We start from the raw sequence: 13,310 nt of genomic DNA, 5'->3' as shown, positions 1-13,310 counted from the left end.
TTATAAAATGTAACTTTAAAATGGTCACTTCCAACCATAAACTTCTCTGAAATCACCTTTAATATCATTTTTTCATTATGCAACATGAATCATTTTTCTAGAATATAAACCAAAGAAGTCAATGGATTAGCAAGAAAAACAATAATTTGTAAACTGCATTATATAATCTTAGGTGATTTTCTAAAAACAAAATTTCTTGAAATAAGTATGTTAGTGTTCTGGAAAATGAATGGAACATATTACTAGTCATTAGATTTTAACTAAGACCATTACTTAATAGAGGCATTTCTGCTCTTTGACTTAACACACCTCTCTCTCTGCATGGTATTTTTATAATTCTCTTCCTTAGCTTCACTTTTATCAGAACTTGTAAGAACCACAGTATGTGTCATAGAAATTCATGTAAAAACTGTATTTCAACTCTAAATGTATGCATGAAAAATATATCAAACTATTACAAAACCAAAATACTGTGAATAAGAACATACAATAAAAATGTCACTCAGGGGAGCACCTGGGTGGCTTAGTTGATTGAACATCCAACTCTTCATTTTGGCTCAGGTAATGATCCCAAGTCTCACATCAGGCTCTGTGCTGAGTGTGGAGCCTGCTTAAGATAATCCCCCCCTCCCCCCACTCACCTCTCTCTCTCTCAAAAAAAAAAATGCACTTGGATTGAACCCTTAGCAAGTTAGATTACAGAACTAGCTTTCACTTCTTCAGCAAATCCTTGTGTTACAGCCTAAATTGTGTACCTCCAAATTTATTCATGTTAAAGCCCTAACTCTAAATGTGACTATATTACTTTTAAGGAGGTAATTAAGCTTAAATCAAGTCATGAATAGGGACCTAATCCAGTAGAACTGGTGTCCTTTCAAGAAAAGGAGGAGCCACAAGGGGTGGTGCACATGTGAGTACACAGTGATAAGGTGGCCACCTCTAAGACAGGGAGAGAAGTTTGAAACCAACCCTGCTGGCACCCTGACCTTGAACTTCCAGCTTCCAGAATATTGAGGAAACAAATTTCAGTTGTTGATGTCACCCTGCCCGTGCTATTCTGTTAGGGCAGCCCGATCTGACTAACGAATGTTCCTATAGTTCCAGACTCACCGACCTACCCAACGTCGTCCATCTGTGTTCTCCCACAGAGCTTTGTCCTTCATGCTATTGACTCTTATGTGTCTCCTTCCTCTTCTAGTTAGCAACCTCAAGAAGAACTGTGCTGTATTTACTTTAATAATAAGTGACTCTTGTGCCTGCTATAAAACTAAGTAAACAATACCAACAATAAAAAAATTATTTTGTATTAACAAGCATCTTCCTAAAATACACAAATATCTCTGACAGAATTAAACTTACTAGTCATTCATGTGTAATGGGATTTGGTTCAACTTGCTTTCCTCTTAACTTCCACCTTGATACAGGTTTTATTCAGGGAATGGGTCTCTGTTTGCAAAAGGCAAGTTAGATCACTTTAGTGCATGGAGTGAAGCGTTTGATATGGCTGAGTATTTGGAACTGGATATTGAGGGGGAAATGTGAGTGACTGTGCTACTAGGGAATTCCCTTTAGAATCCAGTACTATGCTCCTCAAGTCTGTTATCTCCAGGCTAGATAGTCCCACCTTAATCTGAAGCACAAGGTGACATTACATCATTAATATATATTTTTCATCAAAATGGGGTCTTATTCACTGGTGCAGCCACTCTAGAAAACAAGATGGAGGTTAGTCAAAAAGTTAAAAGTACAACCCAATGATCCAGCAATTATACTACTAGGTATTTACCCAAAGGATACAAAAATATAGATTCAAAGGTGTACATGCACCCCTATGGTTAATAGTAGCATTGTCAACAACAGCCAAACTATGGAAAGAGCCCAAATGTCCATCGACTGATGAATGAATAAAGATATAGTATACATACACACACACACACACACACACACACACACACACACACACACACAAAAACACACACTGGAATATTACTCAGCCATCAAAAAGAATAAAATATTGCTATTTGCAACAACATGGATGAAGCTAGAATATATTATACTAAGTGAAGTAAGTCAGTCATAGAAAGACAAATATCATATGATTTCATCCATATGTAGAATTTAAGAACAAAACAGATGAAAATCTGGGAGTGGGGAAAAAAGAAAAGAATAAAGAGAGAAGGAAACAAACCATAAGAGACTCTTAAAGATAGAGAACAAGCTGAGGGTTGATGGAGGGATGTGGTTGGAGTGTGGGCTACGTGGATGATGGGTACTAGGAACACACTTGTTATGATGAGCACTGGGTGTTGTATGTAAATGATGAATCACTGAATTCTACGCCTGAAAGTAATATTGCATTATATGTTAACTAAACAGAATTTAAACACAAATTTGAAAAAAAAAAAGACAAAATTATATGGAAAAAAATGGGGTCTTATTCACTTAATGATACCAACGTATGGTTCTTTCACAACCGTTGGAGGCCGGCTCCGGCCGGGTCCAGGGGTCCCTGAAGGATGGATGGTGTGGGCGAGGGAGGGGTGATATAGCCCTGAGAGTCTTTCTGGTCACCAGGCAAGCATCTCTGCTCTGACTGGGGCTCAATTTATTTTTTAATTAAGTGTTTGGGGGACGGCACAGAAGTGGCATTTGCCTTAGACAATAATTTCTGATGACAAACTTCTTTGATATATAAGAATTTCCTGGAACATAGATTTGTAGAAGACTCCTTCATAACCTTTATCAATAGTGATTGAGGTAGGAGATTTAGATGCTTATCCTATGGTGAAGGAAGGTATCTTTAGCATACCAGACAATGTTTTTAGCATAGAAAGGGTGACGTTAGTTCTTTGTGGGCAGAGGTCAATAGCTTGTTTAAGGTGAAGTATCAAGAAAAACAGGTCTTTCAGGAAACACTATGTTTGCTCCCATAATCACAAAAGAAAAAGTTCGTCAATAGGTTCCTTCACAGGGTGCAATCAGCATTTTCAAGGCCAGAATAAGTCACTCCAAATACTGATCACAAATACCTTGGGGTGGAGCGGTGCTTCAAGCAGAAACAATTGAGTGGGGGTGGATATCTGTCCTTAACTCTAAATTAGGCTCTTTGTCTCAGGGCCAGACTCAATTGTAACTCTTGTGTTCTTAGCCCCCTTTATTATCTAAGTCTTAGATCTGCAAGGCCCATAGGCAGAGCCTTTTGACAATCATCCCCAATGCTTTCATCTGAAATCTCTTTTGAAAAGGCAGGAATATGTTTTTCCTTATGAGGAATCTGTGTTGGGAATATTGGTCTGATCTGGAATATTGTGAGGTCTGGTCAATACCAGCAGCCTCATTTCCAACATGAGCCAGTAGTAGCAGAAGGAGATACCAGTTTTCATTTCTCATGGCAAGAGCTATGCAAATGCTGCCATTTCCTCGCTGTGACTGTCATCCAGCAAGGCCAGTGCAGCTCCCAGCACCCAGTGTCTTATATAATTAACTTTTCTCTTTTAAGCTTTTAAAATGTTGATATCCACCAACTTTTTGTCTTTCTTTCTCTTAGTGTTATCTTTGGGCAATTTCATCTATGACTGATGACCCTAAGAACTGTATCTTGAACTTAGTCCTCCCTCCTAAATTCCACTTGTATATTTCATAGTCACTTCAATCTCTATGTATCCATACTGAATTCATTATCTTTCCTCTCACAAATCACTTCTTCGTGTCTGTGTCTTACTCAGCTCAGGCTGCCATTACAAAATACCACAGACTGGATGTCCTAAACAACAGGAACTTATTTTCTTCTCATTCTGGAGGGTGGCAAGTTCAAGATCAAGGTGCAGGGCCATTCAGTTCCTGGTGAGAGCTCTCTTCCTAGCTCCTGGCTCCCAGAGAGCCATTTTTTCCCTGTGTCCTCACATGGCAGAGAGAGAGAGAGAGAGAGAGAGTCAGCTCTCTGGTATCGATTCTTATAAGGATACTAATCCAATCAGATCCTAATCCTCCATTATGACCTCATTTAACTTCAATTATTTCCTTACTCCAAATACAGCCACATTGGGGGTTTGGAACACAACCTATGAATTCTGAGGTGACATGATACATCGCATAGTAATGAGAATGCCAATTCTACACACTCATTCATGTAAACTGAGCATCTGAAATTTAGTAACTCATTCCCTTGCCATGCTAATTCCAATCACTGACCACTGATAATCAGCTTGCTTCTTTGGTGTTTCTTTCAATCATGACCTCCCCACCTAAGGTCAGAGTATCTTCATGTCTTTCCTATTTTTTTCTTTTTTCTTTTAGAGAGAGGTGAGGAAGAGGAACAGAGAGAGAGACAGGCAGACAGACAGAGTATAAGAATCCCAAGCAGTCTCCATGTTCACTGCTGAGCCTAACATGGGACTTGATCCCATGACTCTGGGATCATAACCCAAGCCAAAATCAAGAATCAGATGCTCAACTGACTGAGCCACCCAGGTGCCCCACATCTTTCCTATCTATTTCTAATATTGTCTTAGCTTTTCTTCCCACCTTCAGCCTTGCAGTTTCTTATCCATAAGGGGTCCATCCGCCATTATGCTCGAGTAGACTTCTCAGATGTAACTCTTTATTACATTTCTCATGGTTTCTCGGTGACTGCTCACCACTTCTCTGGCTTCATCACTTGTAGAAGTTCCTCTTTCCCTCTATATCTTAATCACACTGAATTATTTATAGCAACCAAGTGCGCTGTGATGTTACATGTCTCTCCACCTTTGTTTATGATGTTTTTTCTGCCTAGAAAGTGTTTTTTTTACTTGATTGGATACATCAGATTTAGCTGTAATAACTTCCCTTTTTAAAACGTTTCATTACCCTTCTAGGTAGACATGATTCCCTGTGTAGTATTCCTATTCTCCACAGGCACCTCGACCGAAAGAGAAAGAATACCATAACTGAACTATGTGATTACATGTCATACTCCCTGGTATTAAACTCAAACCTATTAGGTCAGAGGACATGTCTTATCTATTTTTGCATCCTCTGTGTCCAGCTTAGTGCATGACACTTAATGAATACACACTGAATGAATACATGAGTAAAAAAAGGTAATAGAATTGATTGGTTTGGATTAAGTAAATGTAGCAACAAATACTTCATGGCAGAAAATAGGGACTTTTACCATGACATGTCTTTCCATCACCATAAAATCCTTTTGGACATGAACCACAATGATAGGAACCAAATGTATTGAAGCACTCTGCTCCTGGAAAGCAAGGCCTGGATTCACACTCATCAACATCCTCCTGGCAAGTTTTGCCTGAAAAAAAATACAGATTGAGAGTTCGATTTATTTATTTTGAAAAACATTGTATGTCCAATCAAGTGTTCATTATTTGATTTCTTTTACTTAAAGTACTTTACTTTTATTTTACTTAAAGGTGTATATACTTCTTTTACACAAACTCCAGAGAAACTGTCGTACATTAAGAGGAGTATATGTATAAAGTCATTAATTAGATTCTATTTATCATTAAATAAGTCCTTTCAAGTACATAATATTTTCCTTATTAAAAAGAAGACAGAAGGGCATTACTAATCTAAGGAAAAAAAATTGCCATTATCATAGCAGCAATTTTCACTTTGTTAAAAAAAAAAAAACTCAGTGATTTTTTTTTTTTTAATGTTAGTAGAATGGTTGCCTGCTTAGGACAATCTTTAAGGACAACTTATTCAGTGCAGTAACTGCATTAGCTGAGAAAATCCATGAAAATTTTTCAGTATGTGAGGAAAGTAATTCTGTCCTCAATAAAATTTTTGAGATGAAGTGCTGCTCTTTGAAATGTTTAAAAACTTAGTTGAAAGAATATATTCAGTCATTTGTGACAGTTACTTCCATTATAGTAAGATCCATCAAACAGTCAACACGAATTCTTTCAAATGAAGTCTATACAACAGTCCCAACTAATAAAATTTTTATTTTAAAAAGCTGAAGAAAATAATAAATATGCTGTTTAGTTCCATTATAATGTTAAAATAGATGCCTTTAAGGAAAATATAAGCTCAGTAACTACATATTTATTTATTTAATATTTATATCTATTTAAATTAGAGGAAATATTGGTATGACTTTTAAAACACGTTGGGAAATTAAAAGTTGTCCTTCATATACTTATTTGAGGTTTCTAGAATCACATGTTTTAAGATAATTAATGGGTTAGCAAATATGCTAATATTTCCTTTGATTTCACTCTAACTTTGTATCGTGATCTTTCTAAGTTAATGAATTATCAACTTTTCTTAAATGATGTTTATATTTCTCATGGCAAATTTCTTGATTTTTCCATGTTATATTTCAGTAGTAATATATTTAAGTATATTTCTACCTAGCAAATATAGACAGAAATGTTTAGGAACCTGTAAAATACAATCTAGACATAGAATATTGCCATTAAAGTTATAAAAATTGACAAAATTGAAAGAGTATATGTAAGCAATGTACAATAATAGAAGGATATGAGTAGCAAATGTATTTGTGACAACATTTACTCGACTTTTTGAACATATTATTAAAATCTTTAGGACCATATACATGCTTGAATAGCCTGTAAATTACTTGGAAAGCCAAGGAGCTTTTCTTTCTAATTTGTTCACATACTAATTGTGTTTATGAAGAACCGAAACTTACCTTTGAGTTCAGGTGGGCACACACAAGAATAACTGTGAAAGCCACTAATACATCTGCCAAGGCCACAGGGGTTCGATTGGCACTTGGTGATGTCCACTTCACAATGACTGCCTTGAAAGCCAGGCAAGCAGACACACAGGTGCACTCCACTTCCTGGAGGAAATTTAGTATCTGACACACAAGATCCACCATTCAAACAATCACAAGACTTCACGGTCACCTCCAAAATAAACAAAAAGTAAATGCTTTATTTTTCAGTAAAATGTTACAAAATGAACAATTTCTATAATGCAAGTGGAACAACTGGAAAAAAAAATCCTTAGGGTACAGAACAGTTAGTCATGTGACTTATTCCAGAATATAGAGAGTAAACAGTTGCTTGAATTATCTGGTTAGCATGACATAGTACACAACTGCCCTTCATACCATTACTTCTCTGGGGCTGTGTCCCAAATTTCAAGTGAATACAGCGCAGAAAAAACAGCATTAATATATCATGAGTGAGAAGATCAAAAGAATAGTCAATAAAAAATATGACTTCACTTGAAGGAAAAGGGTATAATTCTCAATCTTAGGTTTATCATAGATCTTTCAGAGAAGTAAACATGAATGCATTCTGTATCCCCTCATACTTAAGTATAGGAGGAAATGGTCTAGGAATTCGTCATGTAGATCCTTGCTCTAGACTTGAGATTCTACAAAGGCTTTTAAATTCTGACAAAAATAGCATTTTGGCAGTTTAATTTTCCATGAAATGTTGAATAATTTAGTTCCTCTTCACAAAGTAAGAATTCTATTTTAACTTTAAAATAGTTACTGATACTGTTAATTAATTCAGTGGCATTTATTTAATTATAAATATTACCATAATCGTGAGCCTAGTTTCAGCATTGCAGTCATCATTAAAAAGTAGAGTGAATTGCTGTGGAGTCTGGGACTCTGCTTTCCACGTAAGAAGTCCTGTAGAGGAAACATTTGCTCCCTCAGGACCCGAGTCCAAGGCAAAATGGATGTCAGAGCCTTCTGGATCAACGGCCGTGAACTGGTACATGAAGTTCTCCCCGAAAAATGTCTGTAATTTGTCTTGTGGCATTTGAATCAGTGGAGGTTGATTGTCTGTCAAGGAGAAAATAGTTACTTTGTGTATTTTTTTAACAATTTTTTATAGTTTGTTTATTTTTGAGACAGAGAAAGACAGAGCATGAGTGGGGGAGGGGCAGAGAGAGAGGGAGACACAGAATCCAAAACAGGATCCAGGCTCTGAGCTCTGAGCTGTCAGCACAGAGACTGATGTGGGACTCAAACCCACGAACCGTGAGATCTGACCTGAGCTGAAGTCGGACACTTAACGGACTGAGCCACCCAGGCGCCCCAAAAACAGTTACTTTGTACTTGTATAGAAAGAAAAAAGAAAACAGAAAGTATGATGCAAAGAGTTGGAACTAAAACCTTTTGATGAATTTCCAACTCTCCCCTAAAACTTCCATTAACTATGCCGGCCCCCCTTTTTGTTATTTTACATTCTGAATAAATTCAACGGCATTCTTAGAAAACATAAAGATAACTGACGGTGCAAGACTTCAAACTTTGCTACAAGAGTGTAACAGCACTTTGAACACAGTATAAAATACATAAACATGTTTGCATCCCCCACACTGGATGCATCTTCTTTTCTGTCTGAAATTATTTCTTGAGGTTGACCAACTCATTGCTTGCTCTTTCACTCTCTCTTCCATCCTCTACCCTTTTCAAAAGCTTTACTTTCCCCCTCAACACCCCCTTTTATTTCCCCTTCACTCTCCATGACTGTATTGTTCATTTGACCCCCTGAATTTTCCTCACTGTACCTGCCTCCCCAGTAGGAACTGAAAGCCATATAGGTCACAGCAATTTTCTGCTCCTCAGAGGCATTTCCCACTGCCAAGCTCACATGCTGGGACAGTGGTTATTTCAGAGGACAGAGAAAGCTCTCTTTGTGTTCAAGTAATGATTTAACACACCTTTTTACATTATCATATTATATTAAAAAATGACTCCCTTCCTTGCCAACTGGCTTAATATATGGATGGTATGGGCTTTTTTTTTTTTTTTTTAATCTCACTGGGCACAAACACTGTCTGCTTGCATCAACAAAGTATTGATGCCAAGATAATGTGGTTCTGGCTCCTGTTCTGCCATCATATATCTTTATACAATTTACCAGTTTTAATTTCTTCACCCCTCAATATGAGAAACATGGGACAGATGAAATTTCCACACCCCTTAAATCTTTGAACATTGTTGGGGCACCTGGGTGGCTCAGTCAGTTAAGTATCCGACTTCGGCTCAGGGCATGATCTTGTGGTTTGTGGGTTTGAGTCCTGTATCGGGCTCTGTGCTGACAGCTAGCTCAGAGCCTGGAGCCTGTTTCAGATTCTGTATCTCCTTCTCTCTCTGAAACTCTCTTGCTCATGCTCTCTCTCTCTCTCTCTCTCTCTCAGAAATAAATAAAACATTAAAAAAAATCTTTGAACATTGTAAATCAATGATGAGTTAGTCATACTCAACCCACTAAAAACATAGCCGCCAATTCAGAAGTTATATTGTGTTTCCCTTGTCTTTTGCACTAAATTCTTCTCCAAATTTTCATTGTCTTCCCATAGTCTTGAGTCTTGAGTCTTGCACCTGAACAATAAGTCATCTGAAAAATGGTCTAATACAGTAATGAAATTCGTATATATAACAATATATATAGTGATGTTACAAAGCACTGTATAAATATAAGATTTTATGACTCTTTAGATAAAATTACATATCGATAGGAGCAGAGAGTAATTATATCTTGTTGTATTTTATGATGCCTGCTTGGTCTTTGGGCTGAGGAAAGAGAATGAAGAAACAACTATGTGGAATTATATATAGCTGTACTTAAGAAAGTGAAGAAATTATATGACATGTGACTATGATTTGGGGTGTTATTTTGGGTGGAACAAAGTATCCAGACATATCTGTACCCATTATTATATTCATGGGGTCTCAGAATGGTAGGGCTGGAAGGCACTTAATAGATTTTTGAGTCCAGATAATCTCATTTAACAGGTGATGAATGCATGGCCTTTGGAATTTAAATAGCTAAATGCAGTGTCACAAAACTAAAAAGAAGGCTAAGAGCAGGATATAGAGCTTTGGTTTTGGTCTCAAAGTAATGTCCTCTTCCACTAAACCCACCAACCTTCACTGATGGACATTTTTTGTGTTTACATAGTAGCTGAGAGGCCATTTTGTTGGTAGCTGTATGGCTTGTACAAACTGTGTGTAGCTGAATTAGCCATTCTCATTTCCTCTATTAGTAATTCATATCTGCTTTCAGGATCAAATACTGAAAGGTAAATTCCATACCCTATAGTAGTATAATCACCGAAATTACAAAAATAACACTTCATCTTACATTACGTTCAATCAAAGTAAATCACACACTTCAGAAAGATGCTAAATTAAGCACAGCATTCACCTTAAACACATTTATATAACTTGTGGCTTAAAACCACTTAAAGGAAATATTTGGATTAATAAAGAATAACTTACTTTCTAAAAATGACCAAGTAAATTTTGAAATTTTTGGCCTACATATCAAACAAGGGCTTGTAGGATTTTTATCTCCTTCAATGTAACAGAGTCCATCAATAATGCAAACATTTTCCTAATGGAAATTTTAAAAAGAGAAAAACAGTTAAGATCTCATTAGAGGTAGTGTTGAGGAAAAAAAATATACATAGAAAAATAGCACCATATATGTTGATGATTCTAGTGAAAGTATTTTATAAGTCTGTTTTGATTAGGAAAGTTTTTCATATGTCCTAATCACAAATGTATGTTAGAAAACAAATCATTTCCTTTTTTGTGTAATTGCCTGTGAAATTGATCAATAGGGAGGAAATAAGAAAATACATGTAGCTGTATCTTTGTGTAGAATTATAGCTTATAAAAAACATGGAAGAAAATATATCTTTTCTTCTGGTCATTTTACTGCTAACTCAGGCAGGAAGTGCTCTATTTACAAAGAAATGAAATAATTTTTCCCCTTGCTCATCTTACACATTAGTTTTCCCCTTGCTCATCTTACACATTAATTACACAGCTATTTTCCCTTTCTCTAGGAGCTCCCTATGTCCTCTGAACATGGCAAAATTGAACCAGAACCTTGGCATAATTATTCACACTTGACAATGGATATCCTTTGACAAAATAGTGGAAAGAGAGACTGATCTGCAAAGAAATAATGTTAAAAGTAGCAATAATTTTCAACCTGGGAAGAAGATCAAATTTTGTTCAGCATATATAAACTTTGCCCATTTAACATAATCTCTTTGGATGTCTCTTGGAACTTTGCACAAAAATAAGAACAGAATAGCCCTAACAATATAAAATAATTTTGAATTACAAAGTTTTAAAAGTACTTATTGTAAGACATGTGGAAATGGAATATTTAGGGGAAAATAAAAATCAAACAACTTCTTTTTTTTTTTAATGTTTTATTTATTTCTAGGAGAGAGAGAGAGAGATAGCGTGAGCAGGGAGGGTCAAAAAGAGAGGGAGTCACAGACTCTGAAACAGGCTCCAGGCTCTGAGCTGGCAGTCAGAATAGAGCCCGATGCGGGGCTCGAACCCATGAACCGCGAGATCATGACCCAAGTGAAAGCCGGACGATTAACCGACTAAGCCACCCAGGTGCCCCAAAATCAAACAACTTCTTAAAAACAGTAACTTCTGGGGCACCTTGGGGGCTCAGTCTGTTGAGTGTCCGACTTCAGCTCAGGTCATGATCTTGTGGTTTGTGATTTTGAGCCCTACATCAGGCTCTGTGCTGACAGCTAGGAGCTTGAAGCCTGCTTCAGATTCTGTATTCCCCTCTCTCTGCCCCTGCCCTGCTTGTGCTCTCTTGCTCTTGTTTTTTCTCTCTCTCCCCCTCAAAGACAGAATAAAACATTAAAAAATTTTTTTAATAATAAAGAAATCCAAAAACTTCTTACTGATATGATCTAACTGCTAATCTCAAGGGAAAAAAAGATTTAAAATTCAAACTAATGATACTTTTAATTTTTATATATATAAATATTATTTGATATACTTCTCAATTTTGAATAGTCAAGTAATATTACTTCCATAGTATCTATTAAATCAGCAACTGGCATATGAGAAAGATGTGTTGCTAAACCAACAGACTGGATATAGATTAAGAGGGTGTGGCTGTGAAGATTCAGTTTAGGCTGGACTGTTCTGTAATCCCTTAAGTGGATATTTGCACAGTTCAGTGAATTTAGATCACACACACACACACACACACACACAAACTCCCTGTAAAAGTGGGAGCCTGACACATTTCATAAGCTCCATCAAAATGAATGTCACTTTCCACAAAGATTAGGCAATAATGGAGAGACATGTTAGTGGAAAATCTTTATTACTATTTACAAAAGAATGCATGTAGGAGTTAAAATTCAATCTGAACCTCCCCTTTTGATTTTATTTAAATAAACAACCAGCCACTTCAAAACATTAGAGGTAGAAATCTTTTCCTTGCCATTTCAACAAGAGTTACTGGCAGAGTAACAATTTCATTTAACCTCATGTAAACTTGAAAAATGCTTTTCTCTATTAGTATTTCTGATATGAAGGTGAAAAAAACTAACATGATATTAATATGCCAATAGCATGAGACATGAAAATACTTACCATGTAAATGTGGAAATCACTGAAAAACTGCCTACCTTTATAGTACATGAGTCTTTTCCAAAGAGACCACAAACTTGACAAGCCCCATCATAGATGATCATTATTTTGGGATTACTGAACCTATAACCATCATTAGATACCTGTAAGATGTAGTATTATAATAAGATGATTTGTTCTAAATGCACTTCATAAATTCATTATGAAATTTTAATATATAAATATTTACTTTATTTACAAATATGAGACTATCTTTTCTCTTTTACCTTTAACTGCCACTTCGCAATTGGCTTCTCACCCATCAGATCTAAGGAATTCGACTGCTGAACATCAGAGGGCAGCTGACAATCGACAGTTCTGCTATTTTGAAAAACAGTATGCGTGTAGACAGCTTTTCCAAGGACCCATTTACTGCTATTATACTAAAGGCATAATGAGAAAGCAATTAACTTGTTTAATTATGGAAATTCCTTGCTAGTAAATTACATATAATCAAAATATAAATTTAAAAAAATGCATGCCTGGTATAATGGAATATATAATGAATGAAGTAATAAAAGTCACATCAATAGTGAATTTTATCCAGAATAATGAAAACTATATATGCCTTAATTAGACGTAAGCTGCTTCTAATGCTTCATGCATTTCTCATAGGTATGAATCAAAGAAGTTATCAATATTGGTCATGTATAATGAATCACCAAGTAATGAGGTTTGTAGCAAGAGGAAACACATTAGACTATGTAGTTGACACACAGTGGATTGATTTTCTTCCCATAAACTCTATTTCTTCTGCAAAATTTCTAAACTTTTACTTGAAATTGCTCTTTCTGTCCTCCAGCCACATGGTTTCTAGGACCTTCTCATGTTCTTACATGACCCATCTTCCTGGCTATGCTTGACTGCTTTGGGGGTAGATCTAAGCTGAGCCAATGCTTTG

The 13,310-nt window shown here is 36.2% G+C and overlaps 1 protein-coding gene across 1 annotated transcript in view; it reads right to left on the bottom strand.

Annotated features, from left to right (window-relative positions):
• The window catches only part of VWDE (von Willebrand factor D and EGF domains), a 73,094-nt gene that overhangs the window by 18,537 nt on the left and 41,247 nt on the right, over positions 1–13,310 (bottom strand). The window contains 8 exon segments of the mRNA XM_077757626.1: positions 278–395; positions 398–420; positions 5,156–5,293; positions 6,662–6,881; positions 7,527–7,777; positions 10,226–10,340; positions 12,409–12,513; positions 12,637–12,792. Of these exon segments, the coding sequence (XP_077613752.1) occupies positions 278–395; positions 398–420; positions 5,156–5,293; positions 6,662–6,881; positions 7,527–7,777; positions 10,226–10,340; positions 12,409–12,513; positions 12,637–12,792 (1,126 nt within the window).

Source organism: Crocuta crocuta, unplaced genomic scaffold, assembly GCF_008692635.1.
Source record: "Crocuta crocuta isolate KB4526 unplaced genomic scaffold, BGI_CrCroc_1.0 scaffold62, whole genome shotgun sequence".
Lineage (NCBI taxonomy): Eukaryota > Metazoa > Chordata > Mammalia > Carnivora > Hyaenidae > Crocuta > Crocuta crocuta.
The sequence above is the reverse complement of the archived record's forward strand: the minus strand, read 5'-3'. Positions and strand labels throughout refer to the sequence as shown.